Genomic DNA, 22030 nt, shown 5'->3' with positions numbered 1-22030 from the left:
TACATCAGAGAGTGGATTTTATGTTATTATTTATCATTATTTTAAGCCCTTTTTCTCCCCAATTTCGTGATATCAAATTGGCAGTTATAGTCTTGTCCCATCGCTACAACTCCCGTACGGACTCGGGAGAGGCGAAGGTCGAGAGCCATGCATCCTCCGAAACACAAAACTACCAAGCCACACTGCTTCTTGACATACTGCTCGCTTAACCCGGAAGCCAGCGGCACCAATCGGAGGAAATGCCATACAACTGGTGACCGTGTCAGCGTGCATGCGCCCGGCCTGCCACAGGAGTCGCTAGAGCGCGATGGCACAAGGACATCCCGGCCGGCCAAACCCTCCCCTAACCTGGACGACACTGGGCTAATTGTGCGTCACCTCATGGGTTTCCCGGTCACGGCCGGCTGCGACACAGACTGGGATTGAACCCAGATCTGTAGTGACACCTCAAGCACTGCAGTGCCTAAGACCGCTGTGCCACTCGGGAGGTCCAGAGAGGGGGTTTAACAGTTTAGACTAGAACACCTGGCCCGGTTGAACCATCCCTACACATTACATCAGAGCTTTTTTTAAGAGGTTAGCATCATGATCTCAATCACAAACAAACCCCTTTCCCTGACTGAACCATGACCTGAGTCACATTAACAATGTACCTTGCTCCAAGAAATGTCAGCATTTTGATATAAAGTATATTTTTTAGTGCCCAGGACTTTATTCTCATTCCACCGTACTGTGGGTTTGGAGAATGCCACTCACCAGGCAGCAGAAGGTGTCATTGAGCCTGTGGTCCAACGTGAGCCTCTGGACGATCTCGAACAGGGAGGCGTGGTCAAAGCTACAGGGGTTAGCCGAGATAAACTCATCCATGCCATGTTTCTGAGCTCTGTCTGCGTCTGTGTCCAACCAGCACAGGGAAAAGGGCAGGATTCAGAGGAAGAGGGTGTCAGTAAGGCAGAGAGAAAGAGTACAGCATATCTCTCTACCTCAACACAACACTGGGCCTGTCTGGCTAAGACTACTGTTAGGGCAAATTATAAACACTTACAGCTTTACATTGTCAACTTGCATCATATCAGACAGAGTCAATAGAGCTGATCGTGATTGTGGAATAAGGAGCTACTGATGTGAATCTGTAGCTAAGCTCAATGGGACCAGTGCTTTTTCGTACTGTAGTATGTGGATGCTGGCAGCTTTTTTGTTGTTCAATGGCTACCATTTTAGGCATATTAGATTCAAAACATGTATTAAGAAAGTGGTGGGTTAAATTGAATAGGATGCTATTCTCATTCGTAATATGTATTCAATAGATTCTGCCATTCGCGATTGATTGGTCGATGTCATTAAGTTCCTGACAAAATGACGGGTCGTGTGCTGGACAACAAAACAGAGTACAGTGTGATTTTGAATAAAAACATTAAGCTGAGTAAATAGCTCTGTTTCATGGAGAAAGTCTAGTCGATTCAAAACTGTAAGAGTTAAGTGTTTTCTATTCTATAGAATACATCTATTTTTATAAAGGTTGGGTAGCGGACACAAGCCTCTAGGGAGCTGGTTATCTGCATCCAAATGCATTCTGGGAGCAGGTCAAGTAATGAGTGCCCACGTTTCTTAAATCGATTTTGACGGTATTTGATTAGTGTTGTATGGTTGTTCAATAGATCTAAAACTGCAGTGTATATGTTGAGGACAGAGAACAATAGGAAAACACAGGAGACATGTATTCATGTACGACCATCTTCTGAAACCAAAAAGATGTATTCTGTCTGTCATGACAGTAGTGGTGGCATAATTTGAATAACCAGAATACTCTCATCTAACAAAAACAATGATGAGAAGCCTAAAAGCAGAATATAACCAGTACCTGATAAAAAAAACATTGATGAAAAGCCTAAAAGCAGAATACAACCAGTACCTGATAAAAAAAACATTGGTATTCCCACATTTTCTTCCCATGTCTGCACTACATACTGTATATAGTCAGATCTCAAACGATCAGTGATGAGATGACATGTGCATGAAAAGGGGGACTCGACATCATGTGCAAGTGACGCGTTCCTACGTCATACATCCGTGTTCTTGTCCCTAGTCCTGTACCGAATATGCTTGACGATTATATCATCAAATTCGTGAAAATGTGTTCATATACAGTACCAGTCAAAAGTTTGGACATACCTACTTATTCCTGGGTTTTGCTTTATTTTGTTACTATTTTAGTGAAGACATCACAACTATGAAATAACGCACATGGAATCATGTAGCAACCAAAAAAGTGTTAAACAAATCAAAATATATTTTATACTTGAGATTCTTCAAAGTAGCCCTCCTTTGCCTCATTGACAGCTTTGCACACTCTTGGCATTCTCTCAACCAGCTTCATGAGGTAGCCACCTGGAATCCATTTCAATTAACAGGTGTGCCTTGTTAAAAGTTAATTTGTGGAATTTCATTCCTTCTTAATGCATTTGAGCCGATCAGTTGTGTTGTGACAAGGTAGGTTTGGTATACAGAAGATAGCCCTGTTTGGTAAAAGACCAAGTCCATAACATGTCAAGAACAGCTCAAATAAGCAAAGAGAAACGACAGTCTATCATTACTTTAAGACATAAAGGTCAGTCAATGTGGAACATTTCAAGAACTTTGAAAGTTTCTTCAAGTGCAGTAGCAAAAACCATCAAGTGCTATGATGAAACTGGCTCTCATGAGGACCACCACAGAAAAGGAAGACCGAGAGTTACCTCTGCTGCAGTGGATAAGTTCATTAGAGTTACCAACCTCAGAAACGGCAGCCCAAATAAATGCTTCACAGAGTTCAAGTAACAGACACATCTCAAAATCAACTTTTCAGACGAGACTGTGTGAATCAGGCCTTCATTGTCGAATTGCTGCAAAGAAACAACTACTAAAGGACACCAATAATAAGAAGAGACTTGCTTGGGCCAAGAAACACAAGCAATGGACATTAGACTGGTGGAAATATGTCCTTTGGTCTGATGAGTCCAAATTTGAGATGTTTGGTACAAACCTCCGTGTCTTTGTGAGACGCAGAGTAGGTGAATGGATGATCTCCACATGTGTAGTTCCCACAGTGAAGCATGGAGGAGGAGGTGTGATGGTGTGGGGGGGCGTTGCTGGTGACTCTGTCTGTTATTTATTTATAATTCAAGGCACACTTAACCAGCATGGCTACCACAGCATTCTGCACCGATACGCCATCCCCTCTGGTTTGTGAGTAATGGGACTATCATTTGTTTTTCAACAGGACAATGACCCAACACACCTCCAGGCTGTGTAAGGGCTATTTGACCAGGACAATGACCCAACACACCTCCAGGCTGTGTAATGGCTATTTGACCAAGAAGGAGAGTGATGGAGTGCTGCATCAGATGACCTGGCATCCACAATCACCCGACCTCAACCCAATTGAGATGGTTTGGGATAAGTTGGACCACAGAGCAAAGGAAAGCAGCCAACAAGTGCTCAGCATAATTGGGAACTCATTCAAGACTGTCGGAAATGCATTCCAGGTGAAGCTGGTTGAGAGAATGCCAAGAGTGTGCAAAGCTGTCATGAAGGCAAAGGGTGGCTACTTTGAAGAATATAAAAACTAAAATATATTTTGATTGGTTTTAAACTTTTTTGATTCTATCTGTGTTATTTCATAGTGTTGATGTCTTCATTATTATTCTACAATGTAGAAAATAGTAAAAATATAGAAATACCATTGAATGAGTAGTTGTGTCCAAACTTTTGACTGGTACTATATAAAGTTATATTTGTATTTGTGAAGGAATTTACTTCTGCCAGATGCCTTTCGTTATGTTTTTGCACTAAAAACCAATGCACTACGTTTTTGCCCATTCAACACCATTCAAAAAGCCTACAAATGTTCAAAAACGACAATGCCACTTTGCAGCGTCACTTGCATAGCATATAGAGAGATGAAAGAGGTGTTGATGTTCATGTCCTCTTCAGCGTCGGTGAGTGACAGGTGTCATGTCCAATCGTGTGACACTGAAAAAAAGTGAGGATAATGTGACGGTGGTGGGGCAGGTGGATAAGGGGGTAGGCTGGGCTTGGCTGGGGGTGGGGGTTCTATAGCAACACTAACTTTGAACTCAACTGACATCTGTCCGCCCCATGTTCAGAGACAGGGATAGATAAAGGGGAGATGGAGGGCCATGGATGAGGATAGGACAGCTGTACGTTCAATGGTACTTGGTAAAGGGTTCTGGAGTGTAAAATTGGGAGGTGTTTTGTTTCTTAATCGTCCAAACGAGTGGACTAGACCAACAGACTATGCATCCCTGGTTTTGCTAGGCACTGGCAAAAAAGGCCCTACCACGAGTTAAAAGGGAGAGAGGGGTGAACTAAGGCTAAGACTGAGGGGTAAGCAAAGGTTAAGAGAGGTGAGAGAGGGGTGAGACAGGGAAGAAATTATAGATATGATGGAAAAAGGAAAGTTGTCGGGAGAATAGAGTTCAAAGGTGAGGGTGAGAGAATGGGATGAAAAGGGTAAGAGGAAACAAAGGGTGAACACAGAGAAAGAGAGAGAGAAAGGGGGAGGGGGGCTGAGAAAACGACTCAGACATAGAGAGATAAACAGATGAGGGAGATACAGACAGTGCCAGGAAAGTGGGGAAGAAAGCGATAGCGGACGGGGTGGGATAGTTACGGGGGCAGTGGGGAAGGGTGGGGGTGAGAGAAAGTGTGCGATAGGGGCAGAGTGGAGGTGCACGATGTGTGATAGAAAGTGCTTGAATGTAGGCTGGAGGAAATGGGGTGGGGAATATCTCTTCTGGTTGTTTTAAATGAGGAAATGGAGTTTGATTTTGGAATAACAGACTGAATGGACTACGGGGGCACATGATCATATTTAGTGAGTTCTTGTCGATGGTGACGTCATCATCTAAAGGCAAGATGATTGGTTAAAAAGATTGGATTGTTTTTCTATTACGAATATTGGGGAATACAGTAATTAATAAATACTCAATGACAAACATAATTATATCACATGCTGTAGAACAGTGACTTTCCATTGTGCTTTCAAAAATATTTCAAAATGTTATGTCATGCATCTGAAGGTTCCATTTTCAATGTTTGGGATAAAACATTTTGGGCATTCCTCTTTCTCTTAGCATTTGCAAGTTGACAATACTTGAGTGTGTTGCAGTGTATTTATTCATGACATCTACAGAGCACAACTAACAGGCATACCAACTACTGGAGTATCTCTAACAGGGTAGCAATACAATTTGGTGCAAGTACATCGGTTTATAGCATGAAGCCGACAGAGGCAAAACTACATGTAGATCATTCTCTGGGAGATGGCAAGGGGGAAATAAAAATTCCTGTAATTCCATCAATGCAATAATGGACACATGACAAAAGTGTTCACCTGTTCAGGCAATCAAAGGGCAATCAAAAGAAACCAAAATTAGATCTGTTCCCTCCTAGAGGTGCTACTATGGGGGGGCTAGCTGCTGTCTACAGGCCCATCTAGTAAGAGGGTTCTTCCAGAGTATTGTATGGTAAGGAGCGGTGCCAATGGCTACTCCTTGTCATCTGCATTCAAAATACTCCACGTACATATTTGCCAACTCTCGTGAACAGAGGACAAAAGAAAATAACCAAAAGCAATTGAGCTATGGCCACTGAGGAGTATTTTTCTCCACTAATTTTTGGGGTGATTTACCAGGGGGTGCTGTAGTACCCTCAGCACCCCTACTTCCCACAGCTATGAATTGAGTCCTCGGAAGTAAAGCATGACCCATGTTACCCTGCTAAAAGGGTCCAAACGAATCACAACCAAAATGTTCAACATGTCACAGCTTTCCAACTGCTCTACTCTTTGAAAAATGTATTAAACAATATGGAAATATTCAATCATTTGTAAGCGATGTAAAGAATTGTAGGACTTAAAAAAAAAAGAAAAGAAGCTTGATTACAAGCTCTGAAGTGCCCTTAGGGGGAAGCTTTTTTTACTGCTCTCTAAAATAGAATTTCCATAACTGTTGATGGATTCACAACTACATTTCCTACAGCAGTCATTTACTGTATTTTATTTTCTGATGGCATCATGTCACATTGGGCCATCTCTCTGCTTTACTCTGAGGGGTCCTTGGACACCAATAAGATTAAGGAGAGAAGGCAATTATGCAACAAAAAAACATAATAATAACCAGAATATAAACTACAATAATTACTGAGCCAAATGATAAGTCTAAGAATCAAATTACATGCATCCTAAACCGTCAAGAATGGAAGCTTATAGCTACTTCAAATTTCAGATTGAGGAGAAATCAAACATAAAAAAATACGTTTTCTACTGTCTAAAGACATGAAGCGAGGAGACTTAAGAGGAGGAAGTGGATAGGGAAAGAGGAGAGAAAGCACGTTGCATTTGTCAGATAATCGTTGGGGATTATCTGAGCTGTGCCGGCTATAGGGAAGCACTTACCCTTAAGTCCAGCTAGAAGACAGCGGGGTAAGAAGGGACAAACCAGAATAACATAAAGACTAGCAACAAGGCTAGAGGAGAGCAAACACGAGTGTCCCTCACCTAGCAGTTGCAATACTAAAGAAGGGTAACAAGCAAAGCATGAGGAAGAAAAACACAACTAAAAAAAACAACAACCTGTACCAAAATATGAGAGAGAGAGAGAGAGAGAGAGAGAGAGAGAGAGAGAGAGACAGAGACAGAGAGAGACAGAGAGAGAGAGAGAGAGAGAGAGAGAGACAGAGACAGAGAGAGACAGAGAGAGAGAGAGACAGAGAGAGAGACAGAGAGAGAGACAGAGAGAGACAGAGAGAGAGAGAGAAAGAAAGGAGAGTAACAGGGTGGTGTGGTGTATGTTATGGCCCCTGTGCCATTCAAGATAACCAGGGTGGGGTGAAACATGTACGTTTGGTGTGGCACAGTGTTTCAGAGAGAGTGAGTGAGTGGTGTGTGGGCAGTTGTGGTGTGCTGAGCATGTGTGGGTATGTGAGCTGGAGAGAGAGAAAGAATGAGAGCTGTAGAGTGAAAAGAAAGGTAGAGAGAGAGAAAGAGAGAAGATCGATAGAAAATCAAGAGTCAGAGAGGGAAATAGAGTGCCAGTGAGAGCATGACAGAAAAAAGAGAGATTAAAGGATCAGGGTAAAGGGTTATCATCACTCTGCTGTGGTTGATTTAGTCTGGATTCTGGAAAATAATCCTGCAGCAACAGAAAAGGTAAATTATTATGTGGATTATAATTATTTTCTGTAGGCGTTTTTACATTTTCATAACGGAAAATCAAGTCGGAAATTTCCAAGTGGAAATGACAAGCCTTTTTAAACCTCAAATACACTACAAGTGGTAAATGTCCTGCATTTTAGGAAAGTTATCCTGCAACAGGGGGATCAAATTAAGATCCTACATCTGTATCTTATTCTAACATACTTTACACATTACCATCATAATATGATCGCGTCACTTTGCTTTCTCCAGCTTATAATAGAGGAGCACTGGCCAATACTCTACAGTTACCTCCAGCACTCCAACAACAACTTCTAGTTCTACTATTATTATTATTAATATGTAAATGATGCCAGTATCCTCCGCTGAATCTATGAAGGCACTGGACAGCTTACGAGATAATGTTTAGAGGAAAAAATAAATGAAGAGTAATAACAATCTAAATGGCTAACTCAATTGGAATAAACCTGACATATCCACGTAATGTTATCATTTTATCCGAATATTTTATTATTATATGGTTATGAATATCGGAGTCCACTTAAAGCAAAGTGATGTTGCCTGGTAATGAGTAGTGACACGCATAACTTCTCTGGTAAGTACAGTACTGGATTCAGTCTGGAGGCAGGCTGGCACATGAGAAAACACTATTAGCTTTGCCAGAGTCCCATTCCTTCCTCATCTAAAATCATCATTTAGAAGTAGTAACCTGTAAGTTCTCCTTTAGAAAGACTACTCTCCTATTCTTCCAAATCAGTGCTCCAGAACCTTCATAGCATCTAGACAAATTATCGTCAGCAGAGCTCTGATGGTAGAGAGAGAGAGAGAGAGAGAGAGAGAGAGAGAGAGAGAGAGAGAGAGAGAGAGAGAGAGAGAGAGAGAGAGAGAGAGAGAGAGAGAGAGAGAGAGAGAGAGAGAGAGAGAGAGAGAGAGAGAGAGAGAGAGAGAGAGAGAGAGAGAGAGAGAGAGAGAGAGAGAGAGAGAGAGAGAGAGAGAGAGAAAGAGAAAGAGAAAGAGAAAGAGAAAGAAAGGAGAGTAACAGGGTGGTGTGGTGTATGTTATGGCCCCTGTGCCATTCAAGATAACCAGGGTGGGGTGAAACATGTGCGTTTGGTGTGGCACAGTGTTTCAGAGAGGAGGGGGGTAGAAGGAGGAGGTCTGTGCCACTGTGAGGGGTCATTGAATGGCATCAGAATGGCTGGTCTTATATAGAGGAGGTAACCAAATAACCAGAAGAACGATCACATACTCGACAAAGACACCAATGGAGAGACCGAGAGACCACAGGGAATTCTTGTCTATAGATTCTGTTTATAGAAACGGATGAAAACTACAGTGTAATTAATTAAAACATAGATTTTCTACCCCTCCCCACCCAAATAATGACATCTACGCTTTTGTTACCTAAATAGCATAATTCCTGCATAAAAACCATTGTAAATGTTTTTATTGCTGAATTGTTTTCAGGTTATAAAAATGCCAATATAATAAAAGGGGAAAAAAGCTTTTTCTACAACCCATTAACTCTAACCAAACGGCCTGGGCATTAGAATAATGGTTAAAATAACTAAAGGAGTTGAAGGAAGGATGCACACTAAAATAAGTTATCACGTTTGGTTTTGAATAGCAGTGGAGTGTTCTTTAGTAGTCTTGTTAACCGGACTGAACGATGCACTCACCTCATTGAAACAGATGGTGAGCACAGCATTCAGTCTGGTTTTACCAGGCTAGTTCTTTAGTGCAGTAAAACAACAGAATTGAGTTGGCTACTAAAGGGTACTGATTTACCAAGTTAGGTTCAACCTGTTCAGGTTTCAGAGTGTTCACAACGTGTAACTTAGATATATTTTGTAAAAAGAAAAGTGTATTAGGATACACGAGTATCATGTTCGGCTAAAAATCTTTGGTCCTATTTGACTGTTAACTTGTGATTCGAAGTGTGTTTTAAATAAGAGGCAGAGGACACAGAAGAGACGGTTACAACAGGAAGTAGATAGGTACGTGCTGCAGAAGCCACGTTACTAGAGACAGTCTTACCTTTACTTTGCTACTGTACAGTATCTGACCAGTGGCTGCTTAAAGGTACAAGTAAAGGAACGGTTAACACTACAGAGAACGTTGACTGAGCAGTGGCTGGACCGAGACAGGGCTGGGCTGAGCGGGGACTCAGAAAGTCGGTCTGTTACAGCTGTTGTTTTCTACCATACAACATGCTGGCGTCTGGGAGGTGTTCAGGCAATACTCCCTGACACCTTAGCATTGTCACAAACATAACACTTAAGTACCACTGTTAACGCAACACAGTCTCAAAAGATTTTAAAGGTTTCAAAAGGATTCAAAAGGCTTAAAAGGTGCCAAGCTTGATGTTTCATTTTAGTGGTTTAATCTATATCTACGGCATTGGCCGCCGTTCCGTCTTTCTCTTAAGTTTGTCAGCGTGGTTAATGTTTAGAGAGAGACAGAGCAGATTGACGGGGGAAGAGTCATAGGATGTTGCACCTTTAAACAGGTCATGTGTGACTGATTGGTGACGATGAGGGGAGGCCAAAAGATGCTGGGCACTCTGTGTGATACAGCAATGAGGAGGACGTGCCTGCGTGTGTTGCCTTTAGTTCTACAGCGCAACGTGTTTAACAGTTACAGTATGTGGCTGCAGTGTGACGTGGGGAGAGACACATGGCGTAGTGACACGTTATGGGTGAGAGCTGTCACTGGATTGGGGGAGATGAAACCTGAAACTGCCTGCTGATTGGCTGATCTGATGCTGAGGTTGTGTGTTGGTTTACTTACAGAACTGGGAGATGGGCGCGTCCATCTGAGCGGCGGCACCCCCCTTGGAGTTTAGTTTCTGGATCTGGGTGGGAGGAACGGGCTTGTGGGACTGACCGGTGGCCCGGTACATTGCCTGAACCCACAGGATGCGGTCCTGCTCGTCATCACTGGCAAAGATTACAGTGTCGCCCTCCTTCACCGCGTTGAAGAACGCCCTGCCGCCATCCAAACCTAGAGACAGAGAGGAGGGTTTAGGGACAGGTTGTGCGGGTGTGTGTGTGCGTGCATGCATTTGTGTGTGTGTGCGTCCATCTGTGCATGCATGCACGTGCGTACATAATGTACGTGTGTGTCTGTGTGAATGTGCATGTGTGCGTGCATGTGTGTATATATGTACCTGGCTGGGGGTCGGTGTAGTCCACAGTGTAACCATCCAGCTGTAGCAGCTCCTGTGGCTCAGACTTCTTCTCTCTGTAGCTGCACATGGCAAAGGTGTACTGGCTCACCTACAACAGAGAGGACAGACACGTCATACACTTCCATCTGCTCAGGAACATCAGAGGATCAGTGGTGAATTGCTGTGATTGTTCAAGCTTCTTTCGAGGTAAGAAGGCGATTAAAATGTGATTATATTTGGGTGTGAAAACTACCCCTTTTGTAACGGTCCTGACCTGTTTTATGTTGTTTTTTGTATATTGTTTAGGTCAGGGCATGTGTTTTGGGTGGGCAGTCTATGTTATCTGTTTCTATGTTGGTTTTGGTTGCCTGGTATGGCTCTTAATTAGAGGCAGGTGTTTTGCGTTCTCCTCTAATTAAGAGTCATATTTAGGTAGGGTGTTCTCACTGTTTGTTTGTGGGTGATTGTCTCCTGTGTCTGTGTCGATGTTACACCATACGGGATTGTTTCGGTTTGTTCGTGCGTTTTTGTAGTAAGTACTTGTTCGTTCGTTCTGCGTGTGTTATGTGAGTTCGTCGTACTAAGTCTGTCTATTTTCGTTTTGTTATTTTGTTAGTTTATTCAAGTATAGTTTGTTTCGTTTTGTATTGTAAATAAAATTCATCATGTATTCTCAACCCGCTGCGCCTTGGCTCGATCACTACTCCTCCTCTTCTTATGAAAAGAGAGAGGAACACCGTTACAGAATCACCCACCATTCCAGAGCCAAGCAGCGGAGTAATTGGAGTAAGGGACAGGAAAAGAAGGAGCAATGGACATGGGACGATATATTGGACGGAAAGGGTTGCTACACATGGGAGGAGATCCTGGCTGGTAGGGATCGCCTCCCATGGGAACAGCTGGAGGCACTGAGGAGAGCAGAGGCTACCGGAGAGAGGAACCGGAGCTATGAGGGAACGCGTCTGGCACGGAAGCCCAAAAAGCCCGTAAGTAACACCCAAAAATTTCTTGGGGGGGGCTAAGAGGTAGTGGGCCAAGGGCAGGTAGGAGACCTGCGCCCACTTCCCAGGCTTACCGTGGAGAGCGGGAGTACGGGTAGGCGCCGTGTTACGCAGTAGAGCGCACGGTGTCTCCTGTACGAGTGCATAGCCCAGTGCGGGTTATTCCACCTCCCCGCACTGGTAGGGCTAGATTGGGTATTGAGCCAGGTGTCATGAGGCCGGCTCAACGCGTCTGGTCTCCAGTGCGTCTCCTCGGGCCGGCATACATGGCACCGGCCTTACGCATGGTTTCCCCGGTTCGCCTACATAGGCCGGTGCGGGTTATTCCACCTCCCCGCACTGGTCGGGCGACCGGGAGCATTCAACCAGGTAAGGTTGGGCAGGCTCAATGCTCAAGAGTGCCAGTACGCCTCCACGGTCCGGTATTTCCGGCGCCACCTCCCCGCCCCAGCCTAGTACCTACAGTGCCTACACTATGCACTAGGCTACCAGTGCGTCTCCTGAGCCCAGTTCCTCCTCCACGCACTCTCTCTGTAGTGTGTGTATCCAGTTCGGTGCCTCCAGTTCCGGCACCACGCACAAAGCCTCCTGTGCGTCTCCAGAGCCCTGAACACACTGTATCTTCTCCCCCTACTAATCCTGATGTGCTTGTCCTCAGCCCGGTGTCACCAGTGCCGGTACCTCGCATCAGGTATAGAGTGGGCTTTGAGAATACAGTGTGTCCTGTCCCTGCTCCCCGCACTAGTAGGAAGGTGCTTATCCTTAGCCCGGTGCCTCCAGTTCCGGCACCACGCACCAGGTCTACAGTGCGCCGTATCCGGCCAGAGCCATCCGTCTCCCCAGCGCCATCTGAGCCATCCGTCTCCCCAGCGCCATCTGAGCCATCCGTCTCCCCAGCGCCATCTGAGCCATCCGTCTCCCCAGCGCCATCTGAGCCATCCGTCTGCCATGAGCCTGCAAAGCCGCCCGTCTGCCATGAGCCTGCAAAGCCGCCCGTCTGCCATGAGCCTACAGAGCCGCCCGCCAGACAGGAGCCGCTAGAGCCGCCCGCCAGACAGGAGCCGCTAGAGCCGCCCGCCAGACAGGATCTGCCAGAGCCGCCAACCAGACAGGATCTGCCAGAGCCGCCAACCAGACAGGATCTGCCAGAGCCGCCAACCAGACAGGATCTGCCAGAGCCGCCAACCAGACAGGATCTGCCAGAGCCGCCAGCGAGCCATGAGCGGCCAGAGCCGTCAGAGAGCCATGAGCAGCCAGAGCCGTCAGCCCGCCATGAGCGTCGAGAGCCGTCAGCCCGCCATGAGCGTCGAGAGCCGTCAGCCCGCCATGAGCGTCGAGAGCCGTCAGCCCGCCATGAGCGTCGAGAGCCGTCAGCCCGCCATGAGCGTCGAGAGCCGTCAGCCCGCCATGAGCGTCGAGAGCCGTCAGCCCGCCATGAGCGTCGAGAGCCGTCAGCCCGCCATGAGCGTCGAGAGCCGTCAGCCCGCCATGAGCGTCGAGAGCCGTCAGCCCGCCATGAGCGTCGAGAGCCGTCAGCCTGCATAGACCTGCCAGAGTCCCTCAGCCAGGATCTGCCAGAGTATATCAGCCGGGACCTGCCCCTTGTCCCGGTGCTGCCCCTTGTCCCGGTGCTGCCCCTTGTCCCGGTGCTGCCCCTTGTCCCGGTGCTGCCCCTTGTCCCGGTGCTGCCCCTTGTCCCGGTGCTGCCCCTTGTCCCGGTGCTGCCCCTTGTCCCGGTGCTGCCCCTTGTCCCGGTGCTGCCCCTTCTCCTGGTGCTGGCCGTTTATATAGGGGATGTGAGTTTTAGGGTGGTCATTGGGAGGGGAAGACAGAAACGGGGAGTGACTATGGTGGTGTGGGGACAGCGTCCAGAGCCGGAGCCACCACCGTGGTCAACTGCCCACCCAGACCCTCCCCTGGACTTTGTGCTGGTGCGCCCGGCGTTCGCACCTTGAGGGGGGGGTTCTGTAACAGTCCTGACCTGTTTTATGTTGTTTTTTGTATATTGTTTAGGTCAGGGCATGTGTTTTGGGTGGGCAGTCTATGTTATCTGTTTCTATGTTGGTTTTGGTTGCCTGGTGTGGCTCTTAATTAGAGGCAGGTGTTTTGCGTTCTCCTCTAATTAAGAGTCATATTTAGGTAGGGTGTTCTCACTGTTTGTTTGTGGGTGATTGTCTCCTGTGTCTGTGTCGATGTTACACCATACGGGATTGTTTCGGTTTGTTCGTGCGTTTTTGTAGTAAGTACTCGTTCGTTCGTTCGTTCTGCGTGTGTTATGTGAGTTCGTCGTACTAAGTCTGTCTATTTTCGTTTTGTTATTTTGTTAGTTTATTCAAGTATAGTTTGTTTCGTTTTGTATTGTAAATAAAATTCATCATGTATTCTCAACCCGCTGCGCCTTGGCTCGATCACTACTCCTCCTCTTCTTATGAAAAGAGAGAGGAACGCCGTTACACCTTTAGCCACATACAGTTGCAATCACAATTCCCTATTTCTGCTAAAACAAGTTGAAATTGAAAAAAAACCTTTGGTGTTCACACGTGTTGTATTTGTTTGATATACAACTGCACAGGACCAATAAAAAAAATGTCCTGGACTAAATTATTCAGAATTCAAATTAATTTGGTTGGAGGCAGGTGATTCTCGTTTACTGGGTAATTCATCTCACCTGTGGCAAGTTGCAGTTGCCGACAGGGTAAAAATAGCCATTCAACCAGTTTTGAAGAGAGAAAATAAGACATTCTGATCCATTTGCACTCTATTGTAAAGTTCAATGGTGCCAATATATTTGAATAAACTGTAAGTTATTGGTTGTTTTGGTGATGTTATCATTTGAATTACCTTTCATTTGACCAGACCAAAGACATGATATTTCAGAGGCTGATGATGTACCAACCTGCACGAGGACGAAGAAACGCTTCTTCCAGCGCTTCCAGACGTTCTTCCCAAAAGCCCACAAATACCTGCCAGAAAACAATGTTTAACAATTACTACATGGCAACGTAATGAGTACATGGCAATGGTATGACAATTGGCTATTGTTGTTTCCTGTGTTGTAACAACAGCAACAGAATCAGCAGGTTTAGCCCACACTACATTCATAGCAAGGAGTGTATCCCCTACCACAAACAAAAGAGAGGCTGACCTAATCACTGTTCATAATATGATAATGTCGTACATGTTTTGATGTTTTATGCAGAGTGGATGACTCTGGGTTGGCGCAGTGAGAATGAGTCACGTTGGCCTGGAAGCTAGTGTCTTTGTTGCTCTCTAAATGTAAAACAAATCCAGTAGTAACCACCAGAGGAGATAGAACAATACAATACAATCCATTTATCTAGAAATAAGGCCAAGAAGGAACCAAGGAAGAGGCCGGAGGAGTTTCAGAGAAATGGATGAAAAGGTAAAAATAAAACCCCAAACAAAACCCTATCTGGTGATCCTACTCCGACCTCATGAGTATGTTAATTAAGCAGTAAAGTAGCAGACTTTAAAACAAATGAGATTGAGATCAATAGGACCAGGTTTCCCTTGCTTGCCTAGAATTCTTCATCTTCTGCGGCTTGTCCATGCTTACCAGGAATTCTTCATGTTTTGGAGCTTGTCCATACTTACCCAGAATGCTTCATGTTCTGCGGTTTGTCCATGCGAATGGCCAGTTTGATCTGAAGGTTCTGGTCGGGGCAGGCCTTGGTGAGGGCCATCTTATGGAGCTCTGATGCCTTGGGGCTGTTAGGGGTCGGGTGGAGAACCACCTGGAGGAGAAAAGACAAATTAAGATTAAGAGAGAAATGAAGAGATTAAGATATCTGATGATGACTACACAATTGTATTTTTAACCTTGACTTTTTAAAGGGCAGTGCATTCAAAAACTTGATTTTCAATTTTTTTTGTATGATATATACACACAATGACAGTGGTATTTAAAATGAGTGTTGCCAAAATGAAACAAAAAAAATTAAGAGTGCAGACTATTGTTTGATAAACTAAATTTTAAAAAGAGCAAAAATAAAAATAATAATATTAATAATAACTGGCATTTCAGCCTGTTTAGGTGGGATATATAAGGAGTTGGTCCCCCTTTGCTGCTATAACAGCCTCCACTCTTCTGGGAAGGCTTTCCACTAGATGTTGGAACATTGCTGCAGGAACTTGCTTCCATTCAGCCCCAAGAGCATTAGTGAAGTCGGGCACTGATGTTGGGCGTTTAGGCCTGGCTCGCAGACATCGTCCCAAAGGGGTTCAATGGGGTGGAGGTCAGGGCTCTGTGCAGGCCAGTCCAGTTCTTTCACACTGATCTCGACAAACCATTTCTGTATGGACCTCGCTTTGTGCACGGGTGCATTGTCATACTGAAACAGGAAAGGTCCTTCCCTAAACTGTTGGAAGCACAGAATTGTCGAGAATGTCCTTGTATGCTGTAATGTAAAGATTTTCCATCGCTGGAACTAATTGGCCCAACCCGAACCATGAAAAACAGCCCCAGACCATTGTTCCTCCTCCACCAAATGTTCTCCTGGCATCCGCCAAACCCAGAATCGTCCATCGGACTGCCAGACGGTGAAGCGTGATTCATCACACCAGAAAACGTGTTTCCAAGGCTCCAGAGTCCAATGGCTGTGAGCTTTACACCACTCCAGCCAACGCTGGGCATTGTGCATGGTGATCTTAGGCTAGTGTGTAGCTGCTCGGCCATGGAAACTCATTTTATGAAGCTCCCGACGAATAGTTATTGTGTTGACGTTGCTAAAAGGCAGTTTAGAACTTGGTAGTGAATGTTGCACCCGACGACAGACTACACACTTCAGCACTCGATAGTCCCATTCTGTGAGCTTGTGTGGCCTACCACTTCGCGACTGAGCCGTTGTTGCTCCGAGACGTTTCCACTTCACAATAACAGCACTTACAGTTGACTTATAGGGCTAACAGGGCAGAAATTTGATGAACTGACTTGTTGGAAATGTGGCTTCCTATGACGGTGCCACGTTGAAAGTCACTGAGCTCTTCAGTAAGGCCTTTCTACTGCCAATGTTTGTCTATGGAGATTGCATGGCTGTGTGCTTTACTTTACACACCTGTCATCAACGGGTGTGGCTGAAATAGCCGAATCCATTAATTTGAATTTCCACATACTTTTGTATATACAGTGCATTCGAAAAGCATTCAGACTCCTTGACTTTTCCCACATTTTGTTACAGACTTATTCATCAATCTACACACAAAACTCCATAATGACGAAGCATAAACAGGTTTTTCAAAGTTTTTGCCAATGTAATAAAAAAAAAAAAACTGAAATATCACATTTACATAAGTATTCAGACCCTTTAATCGGTATTATTTTTATATTTTTGCATCCCTTCTCCTTTCCCTTTCTCTCCAATTTCGTGATATACAATTGGTAGTAACAATCTTGTCCCGTCGCTGCAACTCGAAGGTCGAGAGCCATGCATCCTCCGAAACACGACCCGGCCAAGCCGCACTGCTTCTTGACACACTGCGCACTTAACCCGGAAGCCAGTCGCACCAACGTGTCGGAGGAAATGCCATACAGCTGGCGACCGTAGTCAACATGCATGCGCCCCGCCCGCCACAAGGAATCGCTAGAGAGCGATGGGACAAGGACATCCCAGCCGGCCAAACCCTCCCCTAACCCAATTGTGTGCCATCTTATGGGTTTCCACGTGGACGGTTGCGACACAGCCTGGGAACAAACCCGGATCTGTATTGATGCTTCTAGCACTGCGATGCAGTGACTTAGACCGCTGTGCCACTCCGGAGGCTACTCAGAACTTTGTTGAAGCACCTTTGGCAGCGATTACAGCCTCAAGTCTTCTTGGTTATGACGCTACAAGCTGGGCACACCTGTATTTGTGTTTGTGTTTTTCCCATTCTTCTCTGCAGATCCTCTCAAGATCTGTCAGGTTAGATGGGGAGCGTTGCTGCACAGCTATTTTCAGGTCTTTCCAGAGATGTTCGATCGGGTTCAAGTCCAGGCTCTGGCTGGGCCACTCAAGGACATTCAGAGACTTGTCCCGTAGCCTCTCCTAAATTGTCTTGGCTGTGTGCTTAGGGTTGTTGGCCTGTTGGAAGGTGAACCTTCGCCCCCAGTCTGAGGTCCTGAGCGCCCTGGAGTAGGTTTTCATCAAGGATCTCTCTGTACTTTGCTCCGTTCATCCTTCCCTCGCTAGTGACTAGTCTCTCAGTCCCTGCCACTGAAAACCATCCCCACAGCATGATGCTGTCACCACCATGCTTCACCGCAAGGATGGTTCCAGGTTTCCTCGACGTGATGCTTGCATTTAGGCCAAAGAGTTCAATCTTGGTTTCATCAGACCAGAGAATCTTGGAAGCAAAACTGTGTTGGATACTACAGTTGAAATGTACAGTAACAATGTAACCACCTCTGAGAGATATGGATATACTGTACATGTGTAAGCAGTATACTGTACATATCCACAAGGTTTATTGGAGAGATCCCTGGTCTGTATCCACCTATCCAGTGAGTATTCAGCACCACGAGTCAGCATTCTCAAGGATTGTATTGAACACTCAATACATTTTCAAGAGTTTTCATTATATCTTAATCGTGCTCTGGCAGCCCAGGCCCCAGTGTGCCTGTGCTGTGTGTCACGTTTGAGCCAGTGGCTCAGTGTATCTGTGTAGCTGTGTTGCCATATCAAAGGAGAGAGAAGCCCAGCAGTCCCCGCTCTACTCTGCTCCTCCCTGCTTCCCTGAAGACGGGGCGTAATCTATCTTTGCTGAGTTAAAGAGCTTTGATGAAGCCTTGCTGCCTTGCTGGCTGACTGACTGCCTGCCTGACTGCCTGTCTGCCGCTGCAGCAGGAGATCAAAGAGCCCCTATCACAGGCAAGGTCACTCCCACTGGGCTAAAACTGGTTGAATCAATGTTGTTTCCACATCATTTCAACAACAAAAATCAATGGGATGACCTTTAATCAATGTGATGACCTTAAATCAATGTGGAAAACTGATAGAATTTGCAAAAAGTCATCAACGTAAGGGAATTTAGTCTTTTTTTCAGCCAACTTTTACCCTAAATCCAAAGATTTTTTTTTTTTATTCCACATTGGTTGACAACTCAACCAAATGTCAATGAAGACTAGATGTTGAACTGACGTCCATGCCCCGTGTGCAGCCTATCTAGTGCTGCCTGGCACACTATCACAGGACGTTGGAGGGCTCTCTCTCTCTGCATTAGAGGACAGGAGAGCGGAGCAAAGCAGATGATGAAGACATCTCTGCATGACTTACAGTTACGTCATTTAGCAGACACCCTTACCCAGAGCGACAAACAGGAGCAATTCAAGTTAAGTGCCTTGCTCAAGGGCAGATCAGCTGACTTTTCACCTAGTCGGCTTGGGGATTCTAACCATATGCAATTCAGTCAAACGTCTAACGTGAAGAGAAAGGACCGTTTATACAAGGACAGGTGTGGACATGATATGGCCTGGATACATCATTGAGGAACTATAGTGTGGTCACAGCTTAAAATGTTCTGGCTGTGAGGGGTTAAAAATCATCCCTGACTCAGTCCACCGACAGTACTGTATTGAATAAGCATCCGGCAGTGAAGAGGACATTGTTTTGGTCCTGTTTCTCCACAGGGAGGGTTTGAATGAGACTATAGCACACCTTAATTTCACCACCTGCCTAATCCAGGACAGAGAGGCCCAGTCAATCAAATGGGAATTTTAAAAACGAGTTTTGCATAATCCTCATCACCAGGGATTTCAAACAAGAACTGTGCATACCTAGGGCCCAGCGGTGGCTGTAGCTTACTGTCTACACATCACATCATGCTAACCAACCCAGGACTGATTACACCAGCTTTCTCTGTCCCATAATGATGTGTGCTCTGAATGGTGTGTGCTCACGTTACAGAGTGTATGGTTTAGGGATTGTGACTTTACCTGGAAGTGGCATACTTTACTGGTTTCCAAATCAACCCTAGTCCCTACTTCCTAACCATAATACCATAGTGCTATTATCAATCCAATCCTCTCAGACCTACATGAGTGCCTATGGAGTAGGGGCTAGGGGTCGATGTGGAATCCAGCATAACTGTCTACTCAGTGACATAACAGCTCAGTTTATGGATGGCTGGGGTCACCTTTGCTTCCAGTTCAACAACCAGGAGAAATGTATTGGTCTAAAATGCAAAGGTTTAAAACAATAAGGTTTGGACACACCTACTCATTCAAGGGTTTTTCTTTACATTGTAGAATAATAGTGGAGACAATGAAACTATGAAATAACACATGGAATCATGTAGTAACCAAAAAAAGTGTTAAACAAATCAAAATATATTTTATTTCTGAGATTCTTCAAAGCTACTACCCTTTGCCTTGACAGCTTTGCACACTCTTGGCATTCTCTCAACCAGCTTCTTGAGGTAGTCACCTGGAATGCATTTCAATTAACAGGTGTGCCTTAAAAGTTAATTTGTGGAAATCCTTTCCTTCTTAATGCGTTGGAGTCAATCAGTTGTGTTGTGACAAGGTAGGGGTGGTATACAGAAGACAGCCCTCGGCGAGGTCAGTACAGGTGCATCCAAGCTGGGACTGAGAGACTGAAAAACAGCTTCTACCTCAAAAGCCATCAGACTGTTAAATAGCCACCCGATTACTCAACCCTGCACCTTAGAGGCTGCTGCCATATATACATAGACATAGACTGACTGGTCACTTTAATAATGTTTACATACTGCTGTACTGATTTCATATGTATATACTGTATTCTATTCTACTGTATTTTAGTCAACGCCATTCCGACATTGCTCGTCCTAATAGTCATATATTTCTTAACTCCTTTCTTTTACTTTAGATGTGTGTGTATTGTTGTGAATTGTTAGATACTACTGCACTGTTGGAGCTAGGAACACAAGCATTTCGCTACACCTGCAATAACATCTGCTAAATATGTGTATGTGAACAATAAAATTAGATTTGATATGATTTGGTAAAAGATATTATGGTAAGAAGAGCTCAAATAAGCAAAGAGAAACGACAGTCCATCATTACTATAAGATATGAAGATCCGTCAATCCGGAAAATTTCAAGAACTTTTCAAGTTTCTTCAAGTGCAAAACATAAAGTGCTATGACAAAACTAGCTCTCATGAGGACCGGCACAGGAAAGGAAGACCCAGAGTTCCCTCTGCTGCAGAAGATAAGTTCATTAGAGTTACCAACCTCAGGATTGCAGCCCAAATAAATGCTTCACAGAGTTCAAGTAACAGACACAGAGTTCAAGTAACAGACGCATCTCATCAACAGTTCAGAGGAGAGTGAGTGAATCAGGCCTTTGCTGCAAAAAAACAACTACTAAAGGACACCAATAAGAAGAGACTTGTTGGAGCCAAGAAACACAAGCAGTGGACATTAGACCGTTGGAAATCTGTCGAGAGAGAGAGCGAGAGAGAGATCAAAGATTGTGTTACCCTGCCCAGCTCTTTATCCTCCAGGGCCAGCACTCCAGTGCTTTCTGTAAACAGTTTCACCTTGACGGCAGGGAGGGGGTGTGTGGTGGTGAAGTCTCCCTGGGTCCCCCAGCTGAAACACAACACACACACACACGTCAGAAGCATGTGACCTTCTGGTATGACAACTGCTCGGCATCTGACCGTAAGGCGCTACAGAGGGTAGTGGGTGCGGCCCAGTACATCACTGGGGCCCCAAGCTTCCTGCCATCCAGGACCTATATACTAAGTGGTGTCAGAGGAAGGCCCCCAAAAATTGTCAAAGACTCCAGTCACCCAAGTCATAGACTGTTCTCTCTGCTACCGCACGGCAAGCGGTAAAAGAGCGCCAAGTCTAGGTCCAAAAGGCTCCTTAACAGCTTCGACCCCCAAGCTATAAGACTGCTGAACAATGAATCAAATTGCCACCCGGACTATTTACATTGACTACTTACCTTGACTAACCTGTACCCCCGCACATTGACTCGGTACCGGTACCCCCTGTATATAGCTTCATTATTGTTATTTTATTGTGTTACTTTTTCTTAACTCAATTTCTTGAACTGCATTGTTATTTAAGGGCTTGTAAAGTAAACATTTTACGTTAAGGTCTACTCCTGTTGTATTCGGTGCATGTGACAAATAAAGTTTGATTTGATTTTTGACACAGCTCTCAAGACATGGACACATCTCCAACACCTACAGGGCTGTAGCTTTAGGCCAGGATGCAAACAAACGCAGACAAACAACGTGTGCACAGTCATTTCATTTGGAATTTGATTTATGTTTGAGACGACATTTGCAGTCTTTACAGCGAAAGTTAGATCAGCCAACATTCTGGAAATGCCTTTAAAAGTCTATCCCTGTGCTCAGGTTGTTTGTTATTCTGTGTTGGATTGAATCCGAGCGTAAATGAACATCTACCTGGCCCAGAGGAATTGCACAAGATCCACTAGAATCGCCGTCCCTGTTTTCCTTTTATCTCGCACATTCTCCCTCTCTCTGTCTGTCTGTGGCTCTTTTTCTCTCATCCTCTTACCCAAAAGTCGATATCTGCGCTCTCAGAAAGAGTGAGACGTGGTTGTTAAAAAATAAAACTTTATAACCAAAGTGATAAAGTGAAAACAATAAACTGGGTCTGGGTAAGCTACGTACTGCTCAGTTATGA

General features: G+C 45.0%; 1 protein-coding gene across 10 annotated transcripts in view; it reads right to left on the bottom strand.

Moving 5' to 3' along the window:
* The window catches only part of LOC129843527 (calcium-dependent secretion activator 1-like), a 161261-nt gene that overhangs the window by 31199 nt on the left and 108032 nt on the right, over nucleotides 1-22030 (bottom strand). For 7 of the 10 annotated variants that reach the window (XM_055912306.1, XM_055912295.1, XM_055912298.1 and 4 more), the window contains exons 7-13: nucleotides 20845-20956; nucleotides 15002-15141; nucleotides 14283-14349; nucleotides 10386-10494; nucleotides 10007-10219; nucleotides 6458-6469; nucleotides 757-893 (exon numbers count right to left, since the gene is read on the bottom strand). In XM_055912306.1, the coding sequence (XP_055768281.1) occupies nucleotides 757-893; nucleotides 6458-6469; nucleotides 10007-10219; nucleotides 10386-10494; nucleotides 14283-14349; nucleotides 15002-15141; nucleotides 20845-20956 (790 nt within the window). The remainder of the gene's footprint in view (nucleotides 1-756; nucleotides 894-6457; nucleotides 6470-10006; nucleotides 10220-10385; nucleotides 10495-14282; nucleotides 14350-15001; nucleotides 15142-20844; nucleotides 20957-22030) is intronic. The other 3 variants (XM_055912297.1, XM_055912300.1, XM_055912305.1) reach the window with 1 other exon arrangement.

This window comes from Salvelinus fontinalis, chromosome 3 (genome assembly GCF_029448725.1).
Source record: "Salvelinus fontinalis isolate EN_2023a chromosome 3, ASM2944872v1, whole genome shotgun sequence".
NCBI classification, from domain to species: domain Eukaryota; kingdom Metazoa; phylum Chordata; class Actinopteri; order Salmoniformes; family Salmonidae; genus Salvelinus; species Salvelinus fontinalis.
Note: the sequence above shows the minus strand (reverse complement) of the source record. Positions and strands in the feature narration are given on the sequence as shown.